At 39.0% G+C, this 24,795-nt stretch overlaps 1 protein-coding gene across 17 annotated transcripts in view; it reads right to left on the reverse strand.

Annotated features, from left to right (window-relative positions):
• Positions 1 to 3,595: 3,595 nt before the first annotated feature.
• The window catches only part of TRIP12 (thyroid hormone receptor interactor 12), a 152,683-nt gene continuing 131,483 nt past the window's right edge, over positions 3,596 to 24,795 (reverse strand). For all 17 annotated transcript variants that reach the window (XM_037029231.1, XM_037029235.1, XM_037029240.1 and 14 more), the window contains 8 exons: positions 17,409 to 17,523; positions 16,952 to 17,106; positions 15,898 to 16,062; positions 12,983 to 13,147; positions 11,238 to 11,351; positions 9,426 to 9,520; positions 8,197 to 8,300; positions 3,596 to 7,502 (listed from right to left, as the gene is read on the reverse strand). In XM_037029231.1, coding sequence (XP_036885126.1) covers positions 7,306 to 7,502; positions 8,197 to 8,300; positions 9,426 to 9,520; positions 11,238 to 11,351; positions 12,983 to 13,147; positions 15,898 to 16,062; positions 16,952 to 17,106; positions 17,409 to 17,523 — 1,110 coding nt within the window. In that variant the 3' untranslated portion in view covers positions 3,596 to 7,305. The remainder of the gene's footprint in view (positions 7,503 to 8,196; positions 8,301 to 9,425; positions 9,521 to 11,237; positions 11,352 to 12,982; positions 13,148 to 15,897; positions 16,063 to 16,951; positions 17,107 to 17,408; positions 17,524 to 24,795) is intronic.

The following is a 24,795-nucleotide window of genomic DNA, read 5'->3' on the forward strand; positions in this document are numbered from 1 at the left end:
CTTTCATTGGATGACTTTTTTTAAAGCTGTATGTGATTCACAGCACACTTTGTCACCTGCACAGAGGCGACAAAAGGCCTCTGCATATTTAAATATGCTCTTAAAATATTAAGCACCTCGTACAGGCAGTGGANAAAGGAAATTCTATGTGAAAATTTTGAATATGTCACCCCAAAAGGAAGTAAGACCCAGTCAGCCAGCTAATGACACCAACTTGAAACCACGGAGGGTAAGCAAACCCTTTCATTGGATGACTTTTTTTAAAGCTGTATGTGATTCACAGCACACTTTGTCACCTGCACAGAGGCGACAAAAGGCCTCTGCATATTTAAATATGCTCTTAAAATATTAAGCACCTCGTACAGGCAGTGGAAGGGATACATTCATCCGGTGTCATTCTCTCCAGGCAGCACTTGTGTCTCTCTTGTCATGCTCTGCAAATACAGGGTCAGTGACCTAACCAAGGAGGATCACGGGTCACCACTTCCTCATTTGCCTGGGCCGCTGCCTGGGTCCAGTTGGAAGGAGGCAGTGGGTGGTCAGGAGACTGGACAAGGCCTGAGACCTGCCATGTCCAATTCTGTTCGGACCCGAATGAAGGGAATGGGGAAGGGGCTCTGCCCTCTATTTTTTCTATTTAATCTCAAAACATCCTTTATTTTCCTTTTCTCAATCTTCAGTAAACCCTTTAGTAAGGCTTTGGCCCTTTTTACTGGTAGGAAAAATATAAAACATATTCATTTTCAAACTTAGAGCCACCCCAATTTTTCTTAGGTCAAATAAATATAATGCCTCAATGGCTCTGATAAACCTGGCAATATTTCTATTCCATTCAGGTAACAGACCCTGAACTCTGTTTCTGTGGCTGTGAATTGATTTCTCTCCCCATTGTTCTTTTGCGCGCGCACACACACACACACACGCATCCATGCACAGAGTAAGTACCCAATACATATGGCTACCTTTTTACCTCAGGATATCTGATGCCACTTGGTAGCTGGGGAACACGAGCAAACCACATTAAGTCTTCAAACCTCAATCTTCTTATTTATGAAACAGGGATAAAAAAGAAGTCCAGCTAAGTAATGTTTTACCTTTCTCTTCTTACCTTGTGCCTGCCTGTAAGTTCTGTAAAGTTTTGATTTGTCATTCACTACCATAATTGGCTGGATATAAAATCTGAACACTTTCCAAAGCTGCAACATATGATCGCTGTTTCCCAACCAGGGGAGAACACTGTGATATTTGAAAGTGTGAGGCGGCATTTTGCATTGTCACAACGACCAGAAGGAGCCGCTAGACGGTGAAGCCAGGAGCCAGGGAAACTATGCTTTACAACATCCTCTACCAGGAAGAGCGTGCCAACCAAAATGCCCACGTGCCTTCATCAAGAAGCACTGAAAGACATTTCAAAGAATCACACCCAAGACTGGAAGAACAGTAACAAGAAAACATACCCCTAGAGATGATACGCCCCTGGAGAAGAGCTGGTGAGGTTGGGTGTCATGACTAGCTGGACAGAAGGGCAGGGCTCTCTTCCTGCTCCACCACATGTATCGATGAAGCCCCTGGCACAGCTCTGCCCACGTTATGGCGATGCCTGGATTCTGAGAGCTGGATATTCTGTGTCACTGAAGTAACATCAGGTCACACTTTGGGGACAGAAGAGAAATGACTGGACGAACAGGTCTTCACCGAGGCCCAACTCCCCTCGAGAAGAGAACACTGAAACAGAGCACACTGGGCTTCCTTCCATCACTGCACTTTAGAGAATTGTTTCAAACCTGCTTCTCTATGGCAACTAACCATGTAACAGTCAATGCAAACAGACCTGTCCCTTCGGCAATCTCAACCTGTTTTCTGCCTCAGTATTCCTTAACACAATTTTCTTTATATAAATTCTTAATATATTGTCCCTAATAAATGCTTCTTAGTTACATAGAGAACATTAAACTATTCCCAAAACCTGAATTGCCAGAGAGGGTGCAGTTGTCCACGAGGGCCTGGGAAGACACAACAGAGTACTTGAGATACAAACACCTTAGGTGTCCATCAAGACTGCTTAAGTCCCAAGGCCAATTCTTGGAGACCTAGCATGCATTTGGGGTTTCTGGGGGCTGCCTAGCTCAGAGTTCCTTGCATAAGCAGGATGATGTCATTTTAGACCCCAGCATTGCCCTTTCCTGTCCTCAATAAAGGGGAAGGAACGGGAACACAGGCCAGATAACCTCGAGGTTACTAACCTGCCTGAGGACACGAAGAAGGAATGTTGCAGGCTCTACAATAAGCATAGGAGTTATAATTAAATGAACACACATCCACCCCCCAACCCTGCCAGCAAATGCACTGGTCTCAAGGTCTGAAAGGACACTGTGCTTTCTATGGGACCTGAGCCAACACCTGCCATTAACAGGTAAAACTTCTATACAACCCATTCACACGCCAGCGTCAAAGGACACAACTGCATCAACCAAAAATGCAATGCTAGCCAGCCCTCACACACAGAATCGCCAACAGAGACATCACTGCATTGACAACAAACTTTGCACGCATGCCTGTCTTGTGTGGGCTTGTCTTTAGTAGCACCTATCTACCATCTGTGACTTAAAAGTTACCTTACAGACTAAGAGATTTACCAAGGGAAAAACGTGGTTTTATCCTTACAGTTACACCAACACAATATGTAAAAATGTATGTGTGTGTCTGTGTGGGCATATACATGTGTGGTGGGTGTCTGTACACATATATGTATCATTTCGATCACTTAAAAAAAACCCTACTTCCAAAAAAATCTCAATGTCTTTATTTTTTTTAAAGATTTTATTTATCTTTAGAGAGAAGGGAAGGAGGAGAGAAATATCAATGTATGGTTGCCTCTCATGAGTCCCCTGCTGGGAACTGGCCTGCAACCCAGGCATGTGCCCTGACTGGGAATCCAACCGCAATCGTGTGGTTTGCAGGCCCACACTCAATCCACTGAGCTACACCAGCCAGGGCTAATGTCTTTATTTTTTTTTAAAGATTTTATTTATTTGATTTTAGAGAGGGGGAGAGAGAAAGAGGGAGAGAAAAATCAATGGGTGGTTGCCTCTCACATGCCCCCTTACTGGGGACCTGGCCTGCAACCCACGCATGTGCCGACTGGGAATCAAACTGGCAGCCTTTTGGTTTGCAGGCCCATGCTCAATCCGCTGAGCTACACCAGTCAGGACTAATCATGTCTTTAAAAATAAGAAAAAGAAAACCCCATCTCCCTTTCTTTCCTAATCAATTCTACTTCTTTTCCAGTTAAACAGGCTGCTCTGAGAGCTAAGGTTCTATTCTGCCCGAACATGGGTGGCTACCTCCCAACCACAAAGGCATCACTTCACGGGACTCTCGTACAACAAACTGTAAGTCTCTCTCCACCAGCAAGCAAAACTTAGGGTCATCTCTGACTGTATTTGTCTCCCAGAACTTTTTCCACTACCTACCTCCAAAAAAGGCTCACATTACTGTTACTTACCAAAAGAGGAAGCTTTCCAAAAGCCACCCATACAAGCATACCACTGCTCAGCACCCACTAGTTGTGCATAATTTAATAAAACTGACCATGTAGGATAACGCTGTTTATTAAAAATATATTCAGGGAGAAGTCAGTGCATTTATGCAATTTTACATACACATCTGTAGTTTGAGGTTCCATTATTCCAACAGTTCATATAAATCACTGTTTCAGGTAAGAGAAAAAAATGCTTTACACAGGAGATCAGCAATTTGTTATAGGTTTGGTCATATGAGTAGGCTTGTTGTAAAAATAAAAACACCTCTTCTATTATTAAAGAATGTTCCCTTTATGCAGATAAGTCTTTAGAGTTAAGAACTTTTTCTTGCATAAGAACCTGAAATTCTTGGAAAACAGCCAATCCTCCATTTTCTAGAAATATAAACGCTATACTTTGTTTGGAATTTTTCTCTTTTGAGGTAACGAAGGAAGCGTTTTTCAGTGACGTGTTACTAGATTACCCTTGACGGTGCGTGCCAGCCTCTACCACAGCAAACCTAGGACTTGTACAAAAGCAGTTCTCAGAGAATTAGAAATACAGAGCATGACATTTCCAAACAATATTGTTACAGTAAGGAAAAGTGAGTCAAAAAACCCAAAGACTAAGGTAAATGGATTAAAAGTTCGATCATCTTCTCTACTGGAAAATGGACAACAGCATCCACAATACCCCACAAGATGTGGTTTCTGAATGCACTGATAGGTCTTCCTCCTTTCTTAATCATTTTCTTGGAAAATCGGCAACATTGCCATTTCCTGAGTTCACACTACTGACAAGCTTCAGGAGTATGGCCTCAAAACCCAATGCAGCAGAGGGCAGACAGACCTCCCATTTGCTGGCAATAATCCCATGTGTGGATAAACTAGGACTTGGGTCTAATTTCTTGGGTGCAGAAGTTGGGACGCTATCCCTCAGCCTTATGGCCTTTATGCACAGGTTGCCCGAGGGAAATTCAGGAAGTGACCGGTCACAGCCTTTTTGGGGATACACTAAACGTGTCAAACGCAGGAAACAGGGACTTTGAGTACTACTTCTTTATAAACTGCAACAGTGAAAGGAAGTTCTCTATCACTATAAACACAGGGAACCAGAGCTGAAGAACAGGGAGAGAAATCTGTATCCTTATGAGTGGCTGTGGGAAAGGTTTCTTCTGGATTTGGCTAAGGGATCTAGAACTTTCTCCATGTCTGTCCCCAATTAACTACCTAGAGTTTACTACTCACTTGGAGCCGGGGAGGAGTACTAGGAGGAGGGGACTGACACGTAACTACCTCTCCCTTCCTTCTAAAAATGAAAGTTAAAATTATGTTCTCATACACAAGCAGATCATACCAGTAACTGCTGAATGATACCACCACATACTTGGTGTTAGCTAACATCTGACAGCAAAACCTCAAGTCACTATGCACTTGTCTAAGCGTGTAAAGCATATTTAGAAATTAGTGCTTGTTGATAAGATTATTGAGCAAACAAATTTAAGGCATAACTGGAGTAACAGCAAACCAAGTTAATACTTTTTCCCTACAATGCAATATTAAGGCCTCTGCCAAGAGAGATTGCTTTAAAAACGGGAAGAGTATTCCTGCCCCTGACTAACAGAGGGCTGCTGAGGAAGCTGGAGGCTGAAGACTGAAAGCATTTAAACAGATGATTACTAACTCTGAAACCCTCAAGCTCCAGAATGGGATTCAAAACCATCACATGTACTCATTAGATGCTGAATCAGTGAGGCCAAATCTGCTAGGGCCACAATATGGATAACATGTCTAACACAGTATTTTAATATGAAACATTACTTTGTTTATACACATCTAAATTTTAACAATAGAACCCTGTAAAAAACTGAGGAACGAAAGGCTTTTGTTCATGCAAAAATTGTTGTGCTTGGTTTGTAAAAATGTATCAGAATAGTTGAAACAAGTCGGTTCATTCTTTAACCCTAATTCTGACTCATTAAATTGTGCAGCTCCTATGTGGCTAGAGCTGCAGATACGCAGTCCCCTCCCTCGGTATCCAGGTACAGCTGCCCTCACTCGTCAGAGCCTCTTCAGGGACCAGGGAGGCAGGACCCCGAGCTCTTCGTGCAGATCCTCACACTTAACAGGGTCAATGCGTAGGTTCACTGTGAAGGATGCACCCTGTGGGGATGAGCACCCACTGTGGGGGTGCTCCACGTAAGGCCATTTAAGTGAAAAACGACAGTCATTGAAATAAAACAAGATACTCCATCTCTTTTTGGTGGTGGATGGAGAACAAAGGGGCTCCTACATCAATCAAATAAGACTTTGGAACAGTCAGTAAAACAAAAGAAAATTAATTTCTCAAAGGTCAAAAAAAGAGCTCACCTCTCATTTAAAAATATATTATGGAAATTCTCTCAAATTTATGCAACAAGGCTTAATTTTGAACCTTAGGAAGGAATGAATCTCCTATTTTCTCTCCACATTTTATGTTCAAGTTGCTAAAATTCTTTGAATAGCAAAATCAGCCATGATGCAGAATCATGGATGTAATGATTTACTTGCGTCAAAATACATCTATACAAATTATGCACACAGCACAGAATTATGAACAAAAAGGTGAAGGAAACATTATTTATTTTCAGGTAGAAACATTAACCTGATGGATCAGTGCAGATGTGAGAAATCAGCACATAAAACTACTGGACACAGCACTGTCCACAGGTGTGCTTTACCCGTGTGGAGACAAAGACTGAACTGCTTGTCCCAAGTTAGCGCTGGAAGGAGGGGAAGAGGAGAGCAGAAGAAAGATTATGAAAACTTAAAACAAGAACACTGGAGGAAAAAAATCCTTTTTACTCCAACAGGGAATGAAAATTGCTCATTTTTCTTTAAAACTTCACATCAAGTCAAAATGCTCTGGCCATAGAATAATACATACCAGCCAGCCCAGGTGGTAGACTTTGTAACCTACACAAGAGAAATGAGTAAATGAGGTTTCCATGCCTCTCCCCGAGGGATTGTAGTTGCTGGAATCACCATGTAAACATTCCTAGTGTGTCAACGGTAGAAAGCCAGTAATACCCTACACAACTATGCTAAAACTAGGCTCTACAAAAAGTCCACCCAATTATAAAGGCTGAATTATACTGACTATGTGTTAATTCATTGACTTTTAAACTGTATTTTAATTTGAGAGTACATAGAACAATGAAGCCCACGACTAATGAAAATGTAACAACTGAATGTCATATACAAAAGAATTGTGAGCTGCACAGGTAATACATGAATGGGGAGAGAAAATTAGAGGGAAGTGAAAAATACACAGAGCTAACCCACTAAACTGTAGTTGTCAAATATGCGTGAACTTTAATTTCTGTACTTATGTACAAGAGTTGTCTTTGGAGGAAACAAAACTGCAGACTTAGCTAGATGGATACACACAGCCCAGAATTAAACTGCACAGCGACATTTATTGTTTCAGCCTGGAAAAACATCCCTTTTTTAAATTTCACACAGCAAAGCAAGTTAAAAACTTCACTCATCAAATAAATGATAATTTAAACAAGAACTTGCTAAAGAAACCTCATCACAACAATGTTTTAGGGCCTGATCACTTTAAGTCCATGGGGCCATTAATGAATATCAACCAAGAGTCTCTTTTATGACCTGCAAGCCGCTTTTTCCTACAACAACAAGGTGTAACATGTTTGCTTGACTCAGGTGATACATTTAGAAAAGAAATCATGATTTTTTTTTTCTTTTGCTGTAACAGGCAGACAATGCATTTCTCGGTGTGATCAGGAAAGATGGAATGACTGTTGCCCTTCTCTCGCTGCTATCAACAGTTTTTCCCGCATTATCTCAAGGCTCGAATAGTCCGGCAACTTAAGATAGTTCACACAAGTCATTACGGAGGGCAAGAAGTCATCTGGGTTTTCTGTTGATTCGAATGTCTTCCGGACAATTGTCAAGGGTGGGTTCAAACTCCGGAAGCCTGATTTAAAGGGAAGAGAGACCAAGAAACTCAGTAAGTGTACAGGATGCACACGGCTAGCTCAGAGCACACTTTCTTATTCATGAGAGGAATCAAGCTGGAATGACAGATACACCTTTTTTATGCTACTCTTATCAGAAAACACTACACTGTTCTGCTGTACAGTATTACTGCACACAGGAGTTACTGTTTCTCCCTCACTAATTAAATCTACAAATTCAATATACATTTATTTGGTGCACAGCACCTGGTATTGCTTTATTTACCATAAAAAGTCACTGTATAACATTGAGGTAAACAGTTCCTTACGCCTTCTGACTGTTAAGATACAGTACCATTTCATACTCACATTAGGATTCACCTTTGAAAAATCAGACTTCAGAATGCCTTCTCATCTAAAAGTTCATGATGTACGAATGACTAAGAATTTGAATTTTATCTAGAAAAGCAGCACTACATGTGTATTAGTCATCCTACTTCACTGTATTTAAGGTAATTCCTATGAATTTTCCTACCAACTGGATATCTCTTAATATATTACCAAGCAAACATAAAATTCAGTAACGTCATAATATTGGAATGACTACGAGGCACTCTGAATCACAAAGAACAGCCTGATGTTGGTACTGAAGTTTCATAACACACACGCGTACCCACAGCTGAAACAGACGCCAAGCACCCACAGTATACCCACCTCCAACCGGCAATCTTGGGCTACCTGTCACAAACTGCAGAAATAACCTCTGCTGCTCATTATCAAAACTACTGAGAATCTCAAACAAAAACTTCACAGCCCGACTGCAACAGAAATACAGAAATAAATGTTATTTCATCATATTAAAATATAATTTAAAAATCACATTGCCAACTCTCACAATTAACTAGGAACTGTCAAATTTAAGTATGACTACATATGAATTCACATTATGATAAACTCTGACATCAAATTGCTTCTGCTGTGATAGGTAGAATTCAAATGGAATGATTGCTTTTGTAATAAGTAAGACTTTAAAAAAACCTATATATAGAAACAAGTAATGGGGCTCTCCCCCCCACTCCCCACATATTTTCACAGAAATATCTGAAAAAGAACCTTTGGTTCCTAAAGTGCAATCTTGAGAAAATTAAGGCCAAAATATTGTAAAACCTCCTGTACTATGCAGGCAAATTAAAAAATAACCATATTATTGTTTATAATATATGAGGTCTGTCCCAGAAAAATCCAGCCATTGTTAATGAAAACAGTTTGTGTGACACTGACATAACCTGGCAGCCAAGCAGAGTGGACTAGAATGCACATGCATAAGCAGTGACTTCACTGTAGAGTCAGTGGGGGCGACAGATGCTGTCGAGGGAGCATGTGTGCTGTGAGGTTTGACACACTCAAAACGATCGAGTGGAACAATGAATCTCCATCAAATTTTGCATTAAAGTTTGAACATCTCTCCACAGAAACTATTTGGATGAGTCAGAAGGCCGCAGCTATGGGCAACTGGTGACTGGCAGCTTCATCACAACAATGTGCCCACTCATGCATCACATCTTGTGCAGAGTTTCTGGTGAAACATCAAATCACCCAGGTGACTCAGCCCCAGTACAGCCCAGATTTGGCACCCTGCAGCTTCTGGTTTTTCCCAAAACTAAAGTCACCTTTGGAAGGGAAGAGATTTCAGACCATTAACGAGATTCAGGAAAACATGACAGGGCAGCTGATGGTGATTGGGAGAACTGTGTGAGGTCCCAAGGTGGCTATTTGCAAGGGGATAGAGGCGTCATTGTCCTAGGTACAATGTTTCTTGTATCTTCTTCAATAAATGTCTCTATATTTTACATCACATGCCTGAATACCTTCTGGGCAGACCTTGTATACACACATGGACTACCAACTTCTCAACTGAAAAACCGGTAGGTCCCAGTACTTACCTGTCATGAGTATAACCGTGATCTGGCCTGCAGCATTCCATCAACGTCTTTGCATCCCAAGTGTCTGCTTTACTGCCACACAGGAGTTGATCCAGCTGTGCATTTAAATAAGGGTAACAAATTACTAAAGGTAACAGCTGCATAACAGAGTGAAATGCATACACGTTCTGTTTTGTAGTACACCGATATAACGGCCTATAATGTATCAAGAGTATCATTTTCCTATCAAAGACTTCTGCTTAGGACCCTCTTTATACAATATGGTCTTCTAATGCATTTACAGTTTCAGTCTCCTCAGTTACATACACATTAATAGGTGCTCTGCCCATTTGCAGGGACTAGGTTCTAGAGAAGTCTTGAACCTCAAACAACACTTCTAAGACAAACCCTTGATTAAAGTTTTCCTAACTCTTCTCATTTCTTTAGAACTTTTCACTTGGTAATCTACTTCTAACCAAGGACATTTTCACAAATCCTGGCTTTGGGAATCACAAGGGTATTGAATTAGGGAAGCCAAGAGCCAGATAGACTGAGCTGGAGAGAGAAGTAACAAAAGAAAGCTGAACTGAGACATACCAAATGGGTAAGTTTTCACGTTTTGTAAGAAGAGGCACATCTATGCCATATGATTGTTTGGGGTTATATGGAGACCCACCTAGTCATTAGAGAATGAATGCTGGAAAGCAAGAAATGCCTTTGTGCCCTTGGAATACCCAACATCCGTTTCAAATTGAACTTATCTTTTTTCTGGTTTAACTGCCCATTTGCAAAATGACTACATACTTTTGAGAAAATCCAATTCAGGGCATATTAAGTTTAATATCTACTACATGTCACTCACTGTCAGACACATTATGTGTTCTGTTCAATGAGATGGAGATAATCCCCGTTTTTCAGATGAGGCAGCCAGATCATGTACAACTGCTTGGCTATGGTCACACAGCTAAGTAGCAGGGACCAGGATTCAATTCTAGGAGTAACATTTGATGCCTTTCAATTCCAGGTGCTTTTAGTGCCTTAAAGCACCAGTGATACCACATGCTTCAACAGTTAGCAAAACAAAGTGGACATAAAAATAATAAATAAATGAGATTAAAATGCTAAGTTAATCAAATTTCCTGATTCAGCTGGCAATGAATGTGTATTCTAAAGCCAGGATTCAAAAAAATAAACCAAGATGTTTCCAAACTGGGGAAACCTAACATTTTCTAGACTTGTTCTATGACATTTCATCATAGTTTCCTGTTGCACTTTAAGATGGTTAGAAAAAACTCTGCACATGAACTCATTTTTTTCTATTCTCAAAAGTATTATGTGAATTCGGCAATTAAGGGATTTACAACACTTCCTTAAAACTTCAAGCACTAACCTCTATCTTGCAACAAAGTCTCATCTACTTTAGGAAGTTTCGGTCAAACAAAATCCAAACCAAACCAAACCACCTCCTCAGTGCCAGTTTCACACCCGCGCCCTCCCCGACAAGCACAGCAGCACACTTAGTCCCCCACTCTCCGCCCTGCAGCGGGGTCTCACCTGACAACGGTACTACGCTCAGTCATCCACACATGGACCCCACTCCCTTGTGTTTAGTATTTATATTAAACATTTGTATAGTTCATATATCCTATTTGTACAGTATAAAATGTTTACTGAATGTTTAATATTCTTCCCTGCTCAGGAAATTACCTTTCCCAAAATCTACTCTTTGCTCTCACCCCCTGCCTTTTATTCCAACAATGGAGTCTTTCACTAAGACCATTAGAGGTACAGAACTAGAAATGAACATTTCCTTTAGACATAAAAGCTACTCACTTCTTCTGGGTAGAAGTACTGAAGATGACTGAGTGGGAAGACTGATTCAAATCCATCTCTGAATGAATCGAATTGCCTGGAAACACCTTCATTTAGTGCCCAGAATATAACCAGCTACAAAAAAGAAAAATCTTTTACAAACTGTGACAAAATTTCAAATCTCTTTCTGTGACACAGTACAGTGAAATGTACTGCACTTAAAAAAAAAAAAAAAAGACAAATTTTTAAAGTCTTTAAAGTATCTCCAAGAGAACTGTTTAAGTAAAAGGTCAGGGCAATTTCTAACTTGAGGCCTCACCAGTAAGAAAATATTAAAAAATGCCGTATATATTTACAGTTAGTATGTTTTTAAAATTCATTTACATAAAACCCCTACAGTATAGAGTTATAGATTATCTTACTAGATGACATACAGATGAAAATTTCTCAAGGGGATGAAATGTTACTGAGAATTAAAGAGTATGCTTCAAGAGTCACAATTACCAACTGTTAAGTGTTTTTTATTGTGAAATTTTTCATTCAGTTCTTAGAACCCAACCCTACCTCCATTTAGAAAAAGGCAAACTCTGAAAATACAGTCATGTGAAATTGAAGGATAACAAAAAACATCTGTTACTGGTCCAACATTATCTCATCATCAATTTGGTAAAAAATCAGAGGACATATTCAAACAAATTTTTAAAATAGTGTTTCATCATTGATAGAAAAATAAAAGCATTATTATAAATTATTTTCAGAGAACCTTAATCTGGATGTTAACTCCTTTTAATAGTAAACTGAAAGATTAGCCTTCCCAAAGTTAGAAAGAGCAGCAAGTAGTATGAGAAGATACTACTATTGAGTATTAAAAAAAAAAATTTGTACACATCACAGAAATGTTAGGCAAATCAAATAGTATCTAAGGTACTCTTTACTGTCTGTTTTCTCTCTCAAATTAATGAAGAAACCACAGCTAAAATTTTTCAGAGATTCTATAAAAAACTCCATAGTTAGGCTACCAGAAAAGTTAGGTCTGTCTAGGTGGAAGGTGGCATTTCATCTTTAACCCAATATTCTTTCCACTTAATGTCAGAAAAAAACCATAAGAAACTTTTCAAAAAGTAGTAATAAAGAGCTACATGAGTTGTAATTTAAAGTATAATTTATGTTCAGTATAAAATTGTTTCTATAATTTTAGCAAATATAGTCAAAGACCATAAATTAGTAATTTGAAAAGTCTCACCAAACCAACAAATGTGAGAGGAGAGAGAATATGTATGTATGTATGTGTGTGTGTGTGTGTATGTATGTATGTGTGTGTGTGTGTGTGTGTGTGTGTGTGTATTAGAAGCAACTCTTCTTAGCTGGCTTGATAGAAAGACAGAAATGCAATACGGTGAGATCACAAGGAATGGCTCCTTTTCACTGATTTCTTTGGAAACTGTGAGCAAATGTGAAGTGCAATGTTAGCAGATAGTATTTAAACCCGGAAATAGCAAACGTGAGACTGTAAGGCACTGAGAAATATCCAACATATCTCTCAATTAGAGCAAACAGAAGCTAAGGCCTGAAAAGGCAACTTCCTGCCTGATTCCATGGATCAAAGGTCTCAAACCAGTCCGGGAAGGCAGCTAGCTGACACCTCCCGTGATTCCCTGGAAGGGCTCCCTCCTCCCTCCCTTCCTCTCCTCTAGAGCACTAGAGGAGGCAAAGCCACGCCATCCCCCCAAATGGCCTTCTCCCCAAAGGACGCCACAACTACGTACTCTCAGATACTCTTCTAGGTTGTGGATAGTGACAGGTATATCCTTTCCTCCTTTCTTCAGTTCAATGTTGGGAAACCCTGGCAGGGTGAAATCCAATCCTAGATCTTCGACTGAGCAGCCGTTTATAGTCAGGGTTTCTAATGCATATCGTAGACTCTCTTTGGTCTAAACAAAAGGGAGGAGGGTTGTCAAGCTCACTCATTCATTCAGTTATGTCTTTATGTTTACAAAATACAAGGTATGCTAACAAATTTCATGGGCTCCTTCACCTCTTAGCCTATTTTTCCTTATTTTGCCATAATCTCCACATGAACAAGTCTCGGAGACCACAAAGGAGATTCTCTCGAACACTTCAGAATCCAACTGTCTTTACATGAGAAACACGATGTCAAGTGTTCCTCCATAATGAGATGTTTGCTACTCAATTTGTTCATATTCAAATCCTCCTTCACAGAAAGACTGCATAATGGTCAATTTAGGAGTGTGGTCTCTAGAGGCAGACCACTCTTCATAAATTCATGGCTAATCTTAATGAATCCAATATACGTACATAACAAACACTGAATAATATAATACACTTAGAAAATTATGAATACAAATAATGCACTATCTAGTATTAACAATGAACTTTTTTCTCTGCAAAGTCCGAGACTAAAGAATACCCTGTAGAAGTCATTTAGGCCTAGAATAACAAATATCTATTCATATAATAGCACTACTGCTGCTATTCAAGTCATACTCTAAAAACAAGTGTTAAAAGCAGTTTGTGTTATTCATTTTAAATACTTAAGATGACAAAAGATTATATTTATATTTTATAAAAACATTAATTTTTTAAAAAATTAAGCACAAAAGACTAACAACCAAAACTACAAATTCTATCCAATTATGAACGTCTCCAATATAGGATAAAAAAGACAGATGGGTTTCTGGATTGGAGATGCCTCCAAGTATGAAATACCTAGAGGCAAAACACTCAAGTGCAAAACATTAGTCATTTTAACTAAAACAGGCTGATTATTAAATCATTTAAAGAAGAAACTGAAAGCTGCTTAGAATCGCAGATAATTCAAAATACAGAGAAGGTGGCAGCATTATTTAAGATTAAGGTAAAATGTGGCTGCTGAGGATTATGTTCACTTTTATTTTTAATGTTCATTTTTACTTCTCTGCAAAAACCTGTGTGTTTATGTCTCAGTTTCAGGTGCATCATTTGATGACACCAAAGGAAGGTTTTTCATTTTGCATCTGAAATATTCTTCAGCAGAAAGGCTAAACCATTTTAATTTTGTTCTAATGTCCTCCCACTGAAAAGCTCTCAAAATCGTCCCTCCTCTTGTTGCAGATGAGGGCAATCACTGGTATGCTAAAGACTCTTCTCCCACGGCTACTCAAGAAATATCTTTCAAGGTTTTCATTACAAATTGCTACCATTAACAGATACCTAGAACATACAACATATCCTTGGATATATGTTTAAAAGAATATCAAAAGATGTGAGGAAGAACTGCAGTGGAGACATGGATACAAACAGAGCTCGCAAAACATGAGACTGCAGGCTACGGAGCAGGTAGGCTGGGCTTGGATTCGACCTCTACGGCATCCTAGGTGTGTGAGCCCGGGCAGCGGGTCACTCAACCTGGCTGCCCCCGGCTTCTCATGTATAAAACAAAGATAAGAGAAATACCTAAGTCTCATAGGGCTGTTGTGGATTCAATGAATTAATATAAGTAAACCACTTATATTATTTGAATTATTCAAAAATAATTTGAATTAATGTAAGTAAAGCACTTGGAACAGGTCATAACTTTACCTTCTTTCCTTGTTCTCACCTCTTGGCTGTTATTTACATAAAAGATGACACTGAATAAGATTTAGTAGTTTAAAATTTACAGTTAGTAAGCATAAACCTAACTGGTTCTAAAAACCAAAAACAACAGATATTGTATGGAAAACATGGACTTGGCCTTTTTAAAGACTTGGCCGTGCCCCTAATAAGCTTATTTTCCCCAAACCACCAAAAATTACCAATTAATATAGGAGTTTAGATTGATTCCCTCACAAATCGTCTTTTTCCCTGATAAAAAAAAAGACGTCTAAAACTTTCCCTTGGCTACTGTAAGTCCCTCCCCATTTCAGCAAGAGATGCGACACTTTCCACAGAATCTCAAGTCTCTATTCTTACTTGGTGTTAACTGAACACTGGTCTCTGTTAGCTGCCCAAATACCAGCTTATCTGAATCTGTGACACTTTTTAAAAATACAACTTTGCCTTCTTCTAATGTCAAATACAGAACCACTAACTTCAGATTGAGTCAAATGATTTTTTCATCTACTGTTAGTAAAGAATATAAATTAATAATAATCCACAGTTAGGGATGTGTGAGAGGCAACCGACTGATGTTTCTCTCACACACTGATGCTTTCCTCTTTCTCCCTCCCTTTCCCTCTTAAAAAAAAAAAAATCTTCCTGAGTTCTACCTAAAAACAAATGGACTGTTCCTAAATTAAGCAACCTTTTGGGGAGAGAGGGAAAAAAAAAATCAATCTATCCTAAGAATAATTTGATCAATTCAAATCCTTACTGAAAAGATTCCGTATGATATAGTATCTGCCCAGATACATAATACCCATATAAAATTTAACAAATAAGATCCCCTGGTGTCATGAGTGCATTTTATTGGTTAATTAAGCCATTTACTCATCACTACTGTTATTATATATAGGTCATCTTACCCACTGTAAAATGTTTCAGTTGTGATAAAAAAATTTAACTCTCAAAATAACATATTAATATAGAAACACATTAATATAGAATAATTAAATGGGTCAAATACAAACCAGTTAACAAAGACCTCATCTTTCTATAACAAGAAACTCAGCCATTTGACTGTTTCCTCATCTTTAAAGCCTACCTGGGATTTATCTTGTTCAAGTCTTTTCTTCTGTCTGACAATGTCTTCTAGGTGATACACTGATCTGGCTACAACTGGGTCAATGTCAAACAAATCGTGGGATGTCAGTGAAGTTTCTTGCCGTAGCATCCACTTATAAAAGGGTAAACCAAGAGGCAGGTCCACCTGAGAGGGAATATGCAAAATACTTTAAGTCACAGCTTGTAGAAACGCCTCAAGTCTATAACTGACACTTAAAAGATCATTTTAAAAGGTTAAGTAATCTCCAGGGGAAAGAATACATTTAGGAACTGTTTCCCTCACTATATGAAACTGTCCCCATTTAATCTGGGGTCCTGCAATTGCGAAAAATTTAGAATACTTAAGAATTCCATTTAAACAATGACCCTCTAAAATAATTTTTCAATGATGGACATGTAGCCTTCATAAGGGCTCAACATCAAGAGATGTTTAAAGAGGTTAAAAGGAAGAACCAAATGATTACCATTAAAATAAAAACAGAACTTCTAAAATAACTGATTAACAGTTCATTCTTCAGTTACAGTGAAATAATAAGCTTGTGAATTTGATATCAAATAAAAATGTCTCCCACATACAGAGACAAAGTAGCTCAGGAGATGTGAGAAGAGGAAATGAAGAAGAGTCCAGAAAGTACTCAAAACTTTGTGATTACTGATTTTCTTGGATTATTTTCATTCCAGCTCTCTAATGGCAATTTACCGTAGTTCAGTTAGTTACATACTCTTGCTTCCCAACTGAATTAAAACTGTAATGTCAAACACTTTAGAAATACATTAATTAAAATCATCTTTAATACTATCTGACTCTCTGAACTCCTGCAACTAACAAAACTGGGCCACAGACTGGCACTTGGGCCTCACCCTTGCTACTGAATCAGAATTGGCTTTTGTTAACAAAATCCCCAATAATTCATACACACGTTAAAGTTCATGAAGGGCTGTCTTAAAATACAACATTAAGCGCACGAGATTATGTACTCTTGTAGAACATAGGCACAAAAAACTTACAGAACAACAAATCATTGTAAACTCACCAATCTAAAATCCATGATAGCCTTTGCCATTAATTTTCCTAAGAAGCGAAACTTCATCTTAACTTTTGCAATATGAGCTGGCTTTGCTGTCCTACCAAAGGGAAGGGCAAACAAGCCCTGGAGGTTTTGAATGTACTTGGTCCCTTCTTGGCTTCCTGTAAAATGAGCAAGTCATCAAACTTTAGATGCTCTTTCCCAAAACAAGACAAAACAAAACCTGCTAAGAACATTTAGGAAATTCAGTATTCTCACAATCAGAAAGATCATGGAATGAAGTCATCTAGAAGTGGAAGGGCCTCCCTTACTTGAAAAATGAGAAGACAAAGGCTGGAATAAATTAAGGTAAGGGAGCAGAGTCCTTTGCTACAAGTAATATATTTAATAAACTGTAAGGGCCCATTACCTGAAATGAGTAACATAAAATGACTGGCTGACTCAGCCAGAGATTAGGACTTACCTTTCGGATTGCTAAGAGTTACTTCTTCACCTCTCCAGAGACCCAAGTCAGCTCTCTGTAGTTCCTGAGATACAAGTGCATAAAACTCCAGTGTAGGCCCAAGACCTGTGCCAACCTACAGAACAACAAAAGTAGAGCAATTTTGAATTTTAGAATTTGTGCTGTTTTTTTAAAACCTGACAACCTGTCTGCAATGTGGATACTAACAGGAACTGTTTAGCAAGATGCAGTAGAGATTATGTCCCCAACTGTCCTGAGTATACTGTATTCCTTCAGTCTTGGTCTTCTAGAACAAGAGCTAGCAGTCCTTCCTACTTAGTTTCCTATTCCCCGTGGCCCTTAACATCGTACCTATATGGTTCAAGCTTGTATCCTGAGAAAAGTACGGTTGTACCTATATGCCTTACCCTCAGAGACTAAGATGGCACGGTCTGCATATGGCTCTCTCTTCGGTGAATGGTAACACTGAAACCAGCTCAGATGCCACCGCCTCAGAAGAAGCCTCCTTCTCTGCCCAGTTAGCTTCCTCCTTTTCTTAGAACTTCCATTCAGCTATTTAAGTACTTATCACATTACTCTGTCACCATTTTATTACATGCCTATCTGTATCTCTCACTTGAGATGAACTTTAATTCACCTCTGCATCCTCTACAGTGCCCAAGGGCACACCAGCCATTTAACAGAGGTTGGTAGGGGAAGGCCTGAACCCACACCTGCACCCACCACGCTAGCTTAGCCTCAGAGAGTAGCACATCAGTGCTTCTGAAGCCCCATGGTACACTGGACTCAGAGCCTGAGAACTTTATCAATATGCACATGTCCTGAAGATTCTGATTTGGCAGGTTTAGAGCCTGGGCACTGGTATTTTGAGACCAGCTCCAAAGATAAACTGTACAGCCTTGAATGAAAACCCATCCTCCACAAGGAACATGAGCCTGGGGCAGTGTTCCCAGCCTTCACTATTCCTTCTTGTTCTATCAAGGCCCTCTAAGGTCAGACCACAAGTTAGATAATGTGGCTAATGACAAGTTAATACCACAGTCCTGTCAAGAAGACTGTATATTTCACTTACAGGGTATTTGCAAACAATGTGTATTATTTTATCATTATCACAGTAACTTTTTAGAAGTATCCACACTAGCTTAGACGTAGTCCACCAAAGGTGTTATCAACTTTCCTTTGAAAGTTGAGTTAAGGGATGTTAAAGTTGAGTTAAAGTTGAGGAAAGGGATCTGCTGGGACCTGGTGATACATTCTTAATCCACCCCACCCCCTTGTCAGTGCGACACAGCAATGGCACCAGCATTCAGCCCACGCTCCAACACAAACCTGGGCACTGTGGGTGGCTCTTCTTGGTCTTATTATCCACATTCCAAACAATTATTAAACACTGTAACCCCACCTTCAAAATATATTCTAAACTGTTATCACTAACCTCTCTTATCTGTTTCTGCACTAGCAATCTTGGCATCTCATAGTCTATTCCTTACAGTGCCAAGAGAGATCCTTACAAAACGTAACTTAATTTCATTCCTCCACACCCTCTGAGGCTTCCCACCTCACTCAAAGCGAAAGCTCAGGGTGGAGAAACTGTCCACATGTCCTATGTGATTTCTCCTTCCTCCCCGACTCCTACACCCAGTCAGTCATCTGCCAACAGGCAGGAATGTTTGCCTCAAGGCAATCACTTATTTTCACAAGAAAATAACTTGTCTGTTATTTTCTTAGAGATATTCTTCCCCCAGAAAGTAATGACTCATCTCTATCCCCTATCCCCTCCCCATTATGCTCCATTTTCTTATTTTCCTTCATCTCATGGTCTAACACATACATGTGTATGAGTATTTGTGTGCCAACCCCCTAAACTAAAAGAAAAGCTCCATGACTGCAGGAACTCTGTATAATTTGTTCTCCATTCACCCCTGGCCATTAGAAGAGAGGAAGGAGGGAAAAGAGAGAGAAGCAAAGAGAAAAAGAATAAAACTGCATTAATATCTGGTATCCACCAGATGGTGCTTTAAAGTCAGTTCTTTCTCCCTTTAGCATAATTATCCTAGGCTAAGTAGAAATCACAGAACAGATCAGTCTACTTCCTTCATCCAAATATCATTACTTCTATAGGTAAAACAGTCAGCTTATTAGATTATTAAATCACATGGGTATCACCATAAACACTCTCGGCAAGTCTCTGTGAAGTGGAAGGACCGGTTCATGTATACTCTGGCAATTTGCCCCTATCTTGGGCCAGCCAGCAGCCCCCCAGATCAACCAGATCTTTTCAGCGATCTTCATTTCACTCAGCCACTCCACTAAAAAGATAGGTACTTTGGCTTTGCCTCACTTGCTTTTTAAAGGAAGACAAAGTATAAAGTACTAGAAACAAAAATAGAGGAAAGCAAAAAAACCTCTGACAACTTGCCTTACCTAAAACTTTGAAAGTCTTTTTCTTTCAAACTTAAATACTGGCATTTACCATGTGACAATATTCTAGGCGTTTTACTTATCTAATTGTTCTAACCATATGAGAGGTAGCTTTATTATCATACTCCTGTTGAGCTATGATTAAGAAATTTACATAACCTGCCCAGTGTTACATAGCCAGTAAGTGGCAACACCAGGCTCCACAGCCCATGGCCTAATCTTCCACCACCCCAAAAGGCTGAGTCATTTGCAGCCCCAACCCCTGGGGCTTGGGTGACTTGCTAAGTCCAGAGACAGGTTTAGTTCTTATCTGCCTTACCACTTATCCCTGTTCAAGATAGAACCCATTCTAACCTGACATTTTTGGATTAAGATTCCCCTCTTGAGTTGTTTGAGAGTCTTGCTGATGGCCACCAGCTGCTTTGTGTGGTTGAATTTACTTTACAGCCCTAGGTCCAATTCATATGGGGGGGAAGGGGGGGATAAAAAAAACCCCAGAATTTATTTATAAAAAATTGTGTATTCTTACAAGTTTAAACTTCAGTCACCTTCAAAGTACTATCCATTTGATGCAATGCATCTATTGAGATGGTTTTTTTAAACTTGTTGATTTTGATATCTTTTAGTGCTTTTGTCATTTTTTTTCTTTCCTCTCTTCCACATGAGCGAAATGTTTCCCTTTGAAGACTTTTTTCATACGGAGGAACAAAGTTGCTTGGGGCAAGACTGGGTGAATAGGGAGGGTGAGGCACTGGGGTCATGCCCCTTTGGGTCAAAGGGGTGCTGAACTCTCTCAGCAAGGTATAGGCAGGTGCACTTGTAAATCGCCCATCACTAAATGGGCAAATACACTGAAAGAGCCTTTGAACAATATTCACTAAAGCCAAACGCAGCCTCTTTCAACTGCACGCACCAGCAGGTATACTGATCCCCAGGTGGGTGTCTAGCTCACCTAGTGAAGGAAGCTTGTACTACAGGGGACCACCCTCCAGAATTCCAAGGGTTTTGGGGGGGATCCCACCCATTGGTATAAAAGGAGCACTCTTCCCAATCCCTCTCTTCCCCAATAAAGTTGGCTCCTGGAATCTTTTCCAGAGCCAATAGGTAAGACCCAACAAGTAACACGCAATTTGAATAGACCTATGAAGAGTAAGAGAGAAGACATGCCTGGCAAAAGAAAAATGTAGTGTAAAAAAGTACAAGTCTTGTTTAAATAAACTAAGCAGACAAGTCACCTAGAGCAAAGGTCTTGCAGTTTTATGAGTAAGAAATTTGGTCATGCACACATATTAAGAACTGTGTCCTCTCAGCAAGAGGCATGATGAGAGTAGGATCTAAAGAAGATCCAAATTTCTTATTAAGGCAGTCACGGCCTCTATTCTAACTCCTCTCCCTCTTGTCAATTCCAGAGCAGTTTCTCCCTTCTGCCATTCACTACCAAGCCAGATCCTCTGCTCAAGCCACATTCTTTTGCCCTTTCCATCAGGGAGTAACTAACAACTTACTTCCCCTCAAAGCCATCCCTACACATTCCTGAGACAGTGTTCCTTGCCTGAAACCCTCCTTCAGTTGGTACCTACACCATTCATTTGCTACACTAGTTTGTACCTCTGTCCTGTGTCTCCCCAACCACGCTCTAATCCTTTGAACGCAGGAACTATGTCATAGTCTGGATCCCAGGAAGGCCACATACCCCAGTACATGACTACTTAAAAGTTTAATTTGATGACTGAATACTCTTAACTTTCAAAGTCTTAATGAGGAGAAAAAGCAGTCATAATTAAAATTATTTGTGTAACTACAGACAGTATTAAAATCTATACAGTACTTAACATGAACCAGGCACTATTCTAACACTTCATAATACAAACCCAGTCATCACAACTGTTGAGGTTGTTCTACAGCCTACATTTTATACATAAGAAAGCTGAGGGGCAGAGTTGTTGGCTATTATAAACATATAATCATTATAATGGGAGGTTTGACAATTTTATGTCTGTAAGATTTTCAGAAGTCAAAAACTCTTAAGAAATTAAGTGAAAGGGAGGAAAGTATTCCCCAAACTCAGTACTTCAGAGTTAAAATACATAGAAAATCATCATTTGATTATTTTGGTGTACTGCCCTGGTTGTTTAAAAGCATCTCAAAAGAAATAAAAGACAAAGATTAAAAAAGAAGTAAAACTTTTTCACAGATGACATGATTGCCTAGCAGAGAGGTGTCCAAACCTGTGGTCCACAGGCCACATGAAGCCTAAGATGACTATGAATGCGGCCCAATAGAAAATCATACATTGACAACTCTTCTTTTTCCAGTGTGACCCAGAGACACAAAAAGATTAGATGTCCCCAGCTACAGCATGGGTTAGTAAGCTGTAACTATGGCTCCTGCTTGTTTTTATATGGTCTGGAAGCTAAGAATGATTTTTTACAGATTTTATTTATTTATCTTTAGAAGGGAAGGGAAGGAGAAAGGGAGAGAAATATCAATGTATGGTTGCCTCTTGTGTGTCCCTTGCTGGGAACAGGCCTGCAACCCAGGCATGTGCCCTGACTGGGTATCGAACCACGATCCTCTGGTTCGCAGGCCTGCACTCAATCCACTGAGCTACACCAGCCAGGGCTAAGAATGGTTTTTACAATAGTAGATGGTTGAAAATTATGTTGGATAGCATTTCACAATGTGTGAAAACTATATAAAATTCAAATTTCAGTGATCATCAACTTTATTGGAACATGGCTATGCTAACTAATGTATGCATTGTCTAAGGCCACATTCACAATATAAAGACAACACTGAGTAGTTGTCATAAAGACCATATGGCCCAGAAAGCTCAAAATATTTACTATATGGCCCTTTACAAGAAAAGTTCCCCAAGCCCTGAGTCTACAATTATCCTAAATGGTGTATTAAAAAGTTATTAGAACCAATAAAGTTTATCAAGGTTACAAAAACGAATGTCAATATTTAAAAAATCAACTATTTTTATAAACTAACAGCAACTGGAAACTGAAATGAAAGAATATCATTTTCAACGCCATCAAAAAACATGAATTATTTGGGGAGAAACTTAACAAAACGTGCAGAAAAGGCCTTTAGACTTGTTATAAAGCACACTGAGAGAAATTAAAGACAACCTAAACAAGCGAAAGGCTATACTTTCATGAATTGGAAGACTCAATACTGTAAATATAAATTCTCTCCAAAAGTGATCAAGATTCAATACAATCCCAATCAACATCCTGTGAAACATTTTGGAGACACTGACAAATTGAATATAAAATTTACAGAGAATTACAAGGAATTGAGAATTTAACTAAAACAACTATGAAAAGGAAAACCAAAGCTGACTTGTGCTAACTATAAACTATAGTAAACCAGAGTGTCTAGATTAATAAAAATGAACAGAAACACACCCCAACATTCATGACCAATTGATTTTCAACAAAGGTGCCACGGTAATTCAGTAAGAGAAAGTATGATTTTTTTTCCAAACAAATGGTGCTTGAAAATTCATTAGTGTATGTTCAGAAAAAAAGAAAAATGAACCTTAGCCCTTACTTTATACTACATATAAAAATTAACTCAAAAAATTAACTTAACCCTGGCTGGTGTAGCTTAGTGGACTGAGGATGGGCCTGTGAAGCAAAGGGTCAGCGGTTCAATTCCCAGTCAGGGCACATGCCTGGGTTGCAGGCCAGGTCCCCAGTAGGGGACACATGAGAGGCAACCACACACTGATGTTTCTCTCCCACTCATTCTCCTTCCCTTTCCCTCTCACTAAAAATAAATAAATAAAATATTTTAAAAAATTAACTTAGACCTAAATTTAAGAGCTAAAATATATACAACACATTTGGGAAAAAAATCTCAGACCATAGATCAAGGGAAAATTTCCTGATATCTATAAAGTCCAAACCACAAAGCCCAAAACAATAAATTACATTTCATTGAAAGTAAACTTGTTCTTTCAAAGACATTTCATCAGGAAACGAGAAGATAAATCACAGACTAGAAGAAAATATTTGCAAAACATTTATCTCATAAAGGACTTGTATCCAAAATACATAAAGAACTCAACAACTCAATGAACAAAATAAAATCCAATGAAAAAGTGGGCAGAATTCTTGGACATTTCACCAAAGATATATGTATGGCCAATAAGGAATAAAATGATAAATCAATTATTATTATCAGAGAAATGCAAATTAAAACCCCAGTAAGATACCACAATGAACCCCCACCAAAGTAACTAAAATTTAAAACACTGACAATACTAAATGGCAGTGAGCATGTAAAGCAACTGAAACTCACATACTACATTACTGATGGGAATGAAAAACAGGACAGTTGCTATGGAAAACAGTTTGATGTTTCTTTTAAAGTTAAAATACATTTTACCAAATGCCTTAGCAACTTAACCCTGAAGTACTTAGCTGAGAGAAATAAAAACGCGTGACTACATGAAGACATATACACAAATGTTAATAGTAGCATTATTTTAAGTGCCCAAAACTGAAAACACTCAAATGTGTACCAACTGGTGGTGAAACATATTGTGGTACACAGGTATAATGAACAGTCAGTCTACCACTCAGCAATGAGAGGAGACAGACTGATACGTGCAGCAACATGGATTAATCTCAAAAGCATTATACTAATTGAGAGAAGAAGTAACACAAATGGTTACACACTGTATGATTCCATTTATTATGATATTCTAAAAAAAGAAAAAACTATAGGAACAGAAAGCAGATCAATGGCTCCCAGGGACTAGAGGGACGTAGGGAAGGGACTGACTGCAAAGTGGTCTAAAAGAACATTTTGTCGTGGTGAAACTTTTCCTTTATCTTGACATCGTAGTGATTACAGATGTATACCTGTTGACTCTTACAACTGTACATCTTAAAAGTGTGCATTTACTACTGTAAGTAAGTTGTATCTCAGTAAACCTAGTTTTTACAAA

The sequence above is a fragment of the Sturnira hondurensis genome, unplaced genomic scaffold (genome assembly GCF_014824575.4).
Source record: "Sturnira hondurensis isolate 20B ecotype Veracruz unplaced genomic scaffold, ASM1482457v3 Scaffold0020237, whole genome shotgun sequence".
Taxonomy (NCBI): Eukaryota; Metazoa; Chordata; class Mammalia; order Chiroptera; family Phyllostomidae; genus Sturnira; species Sturnira hondurensis.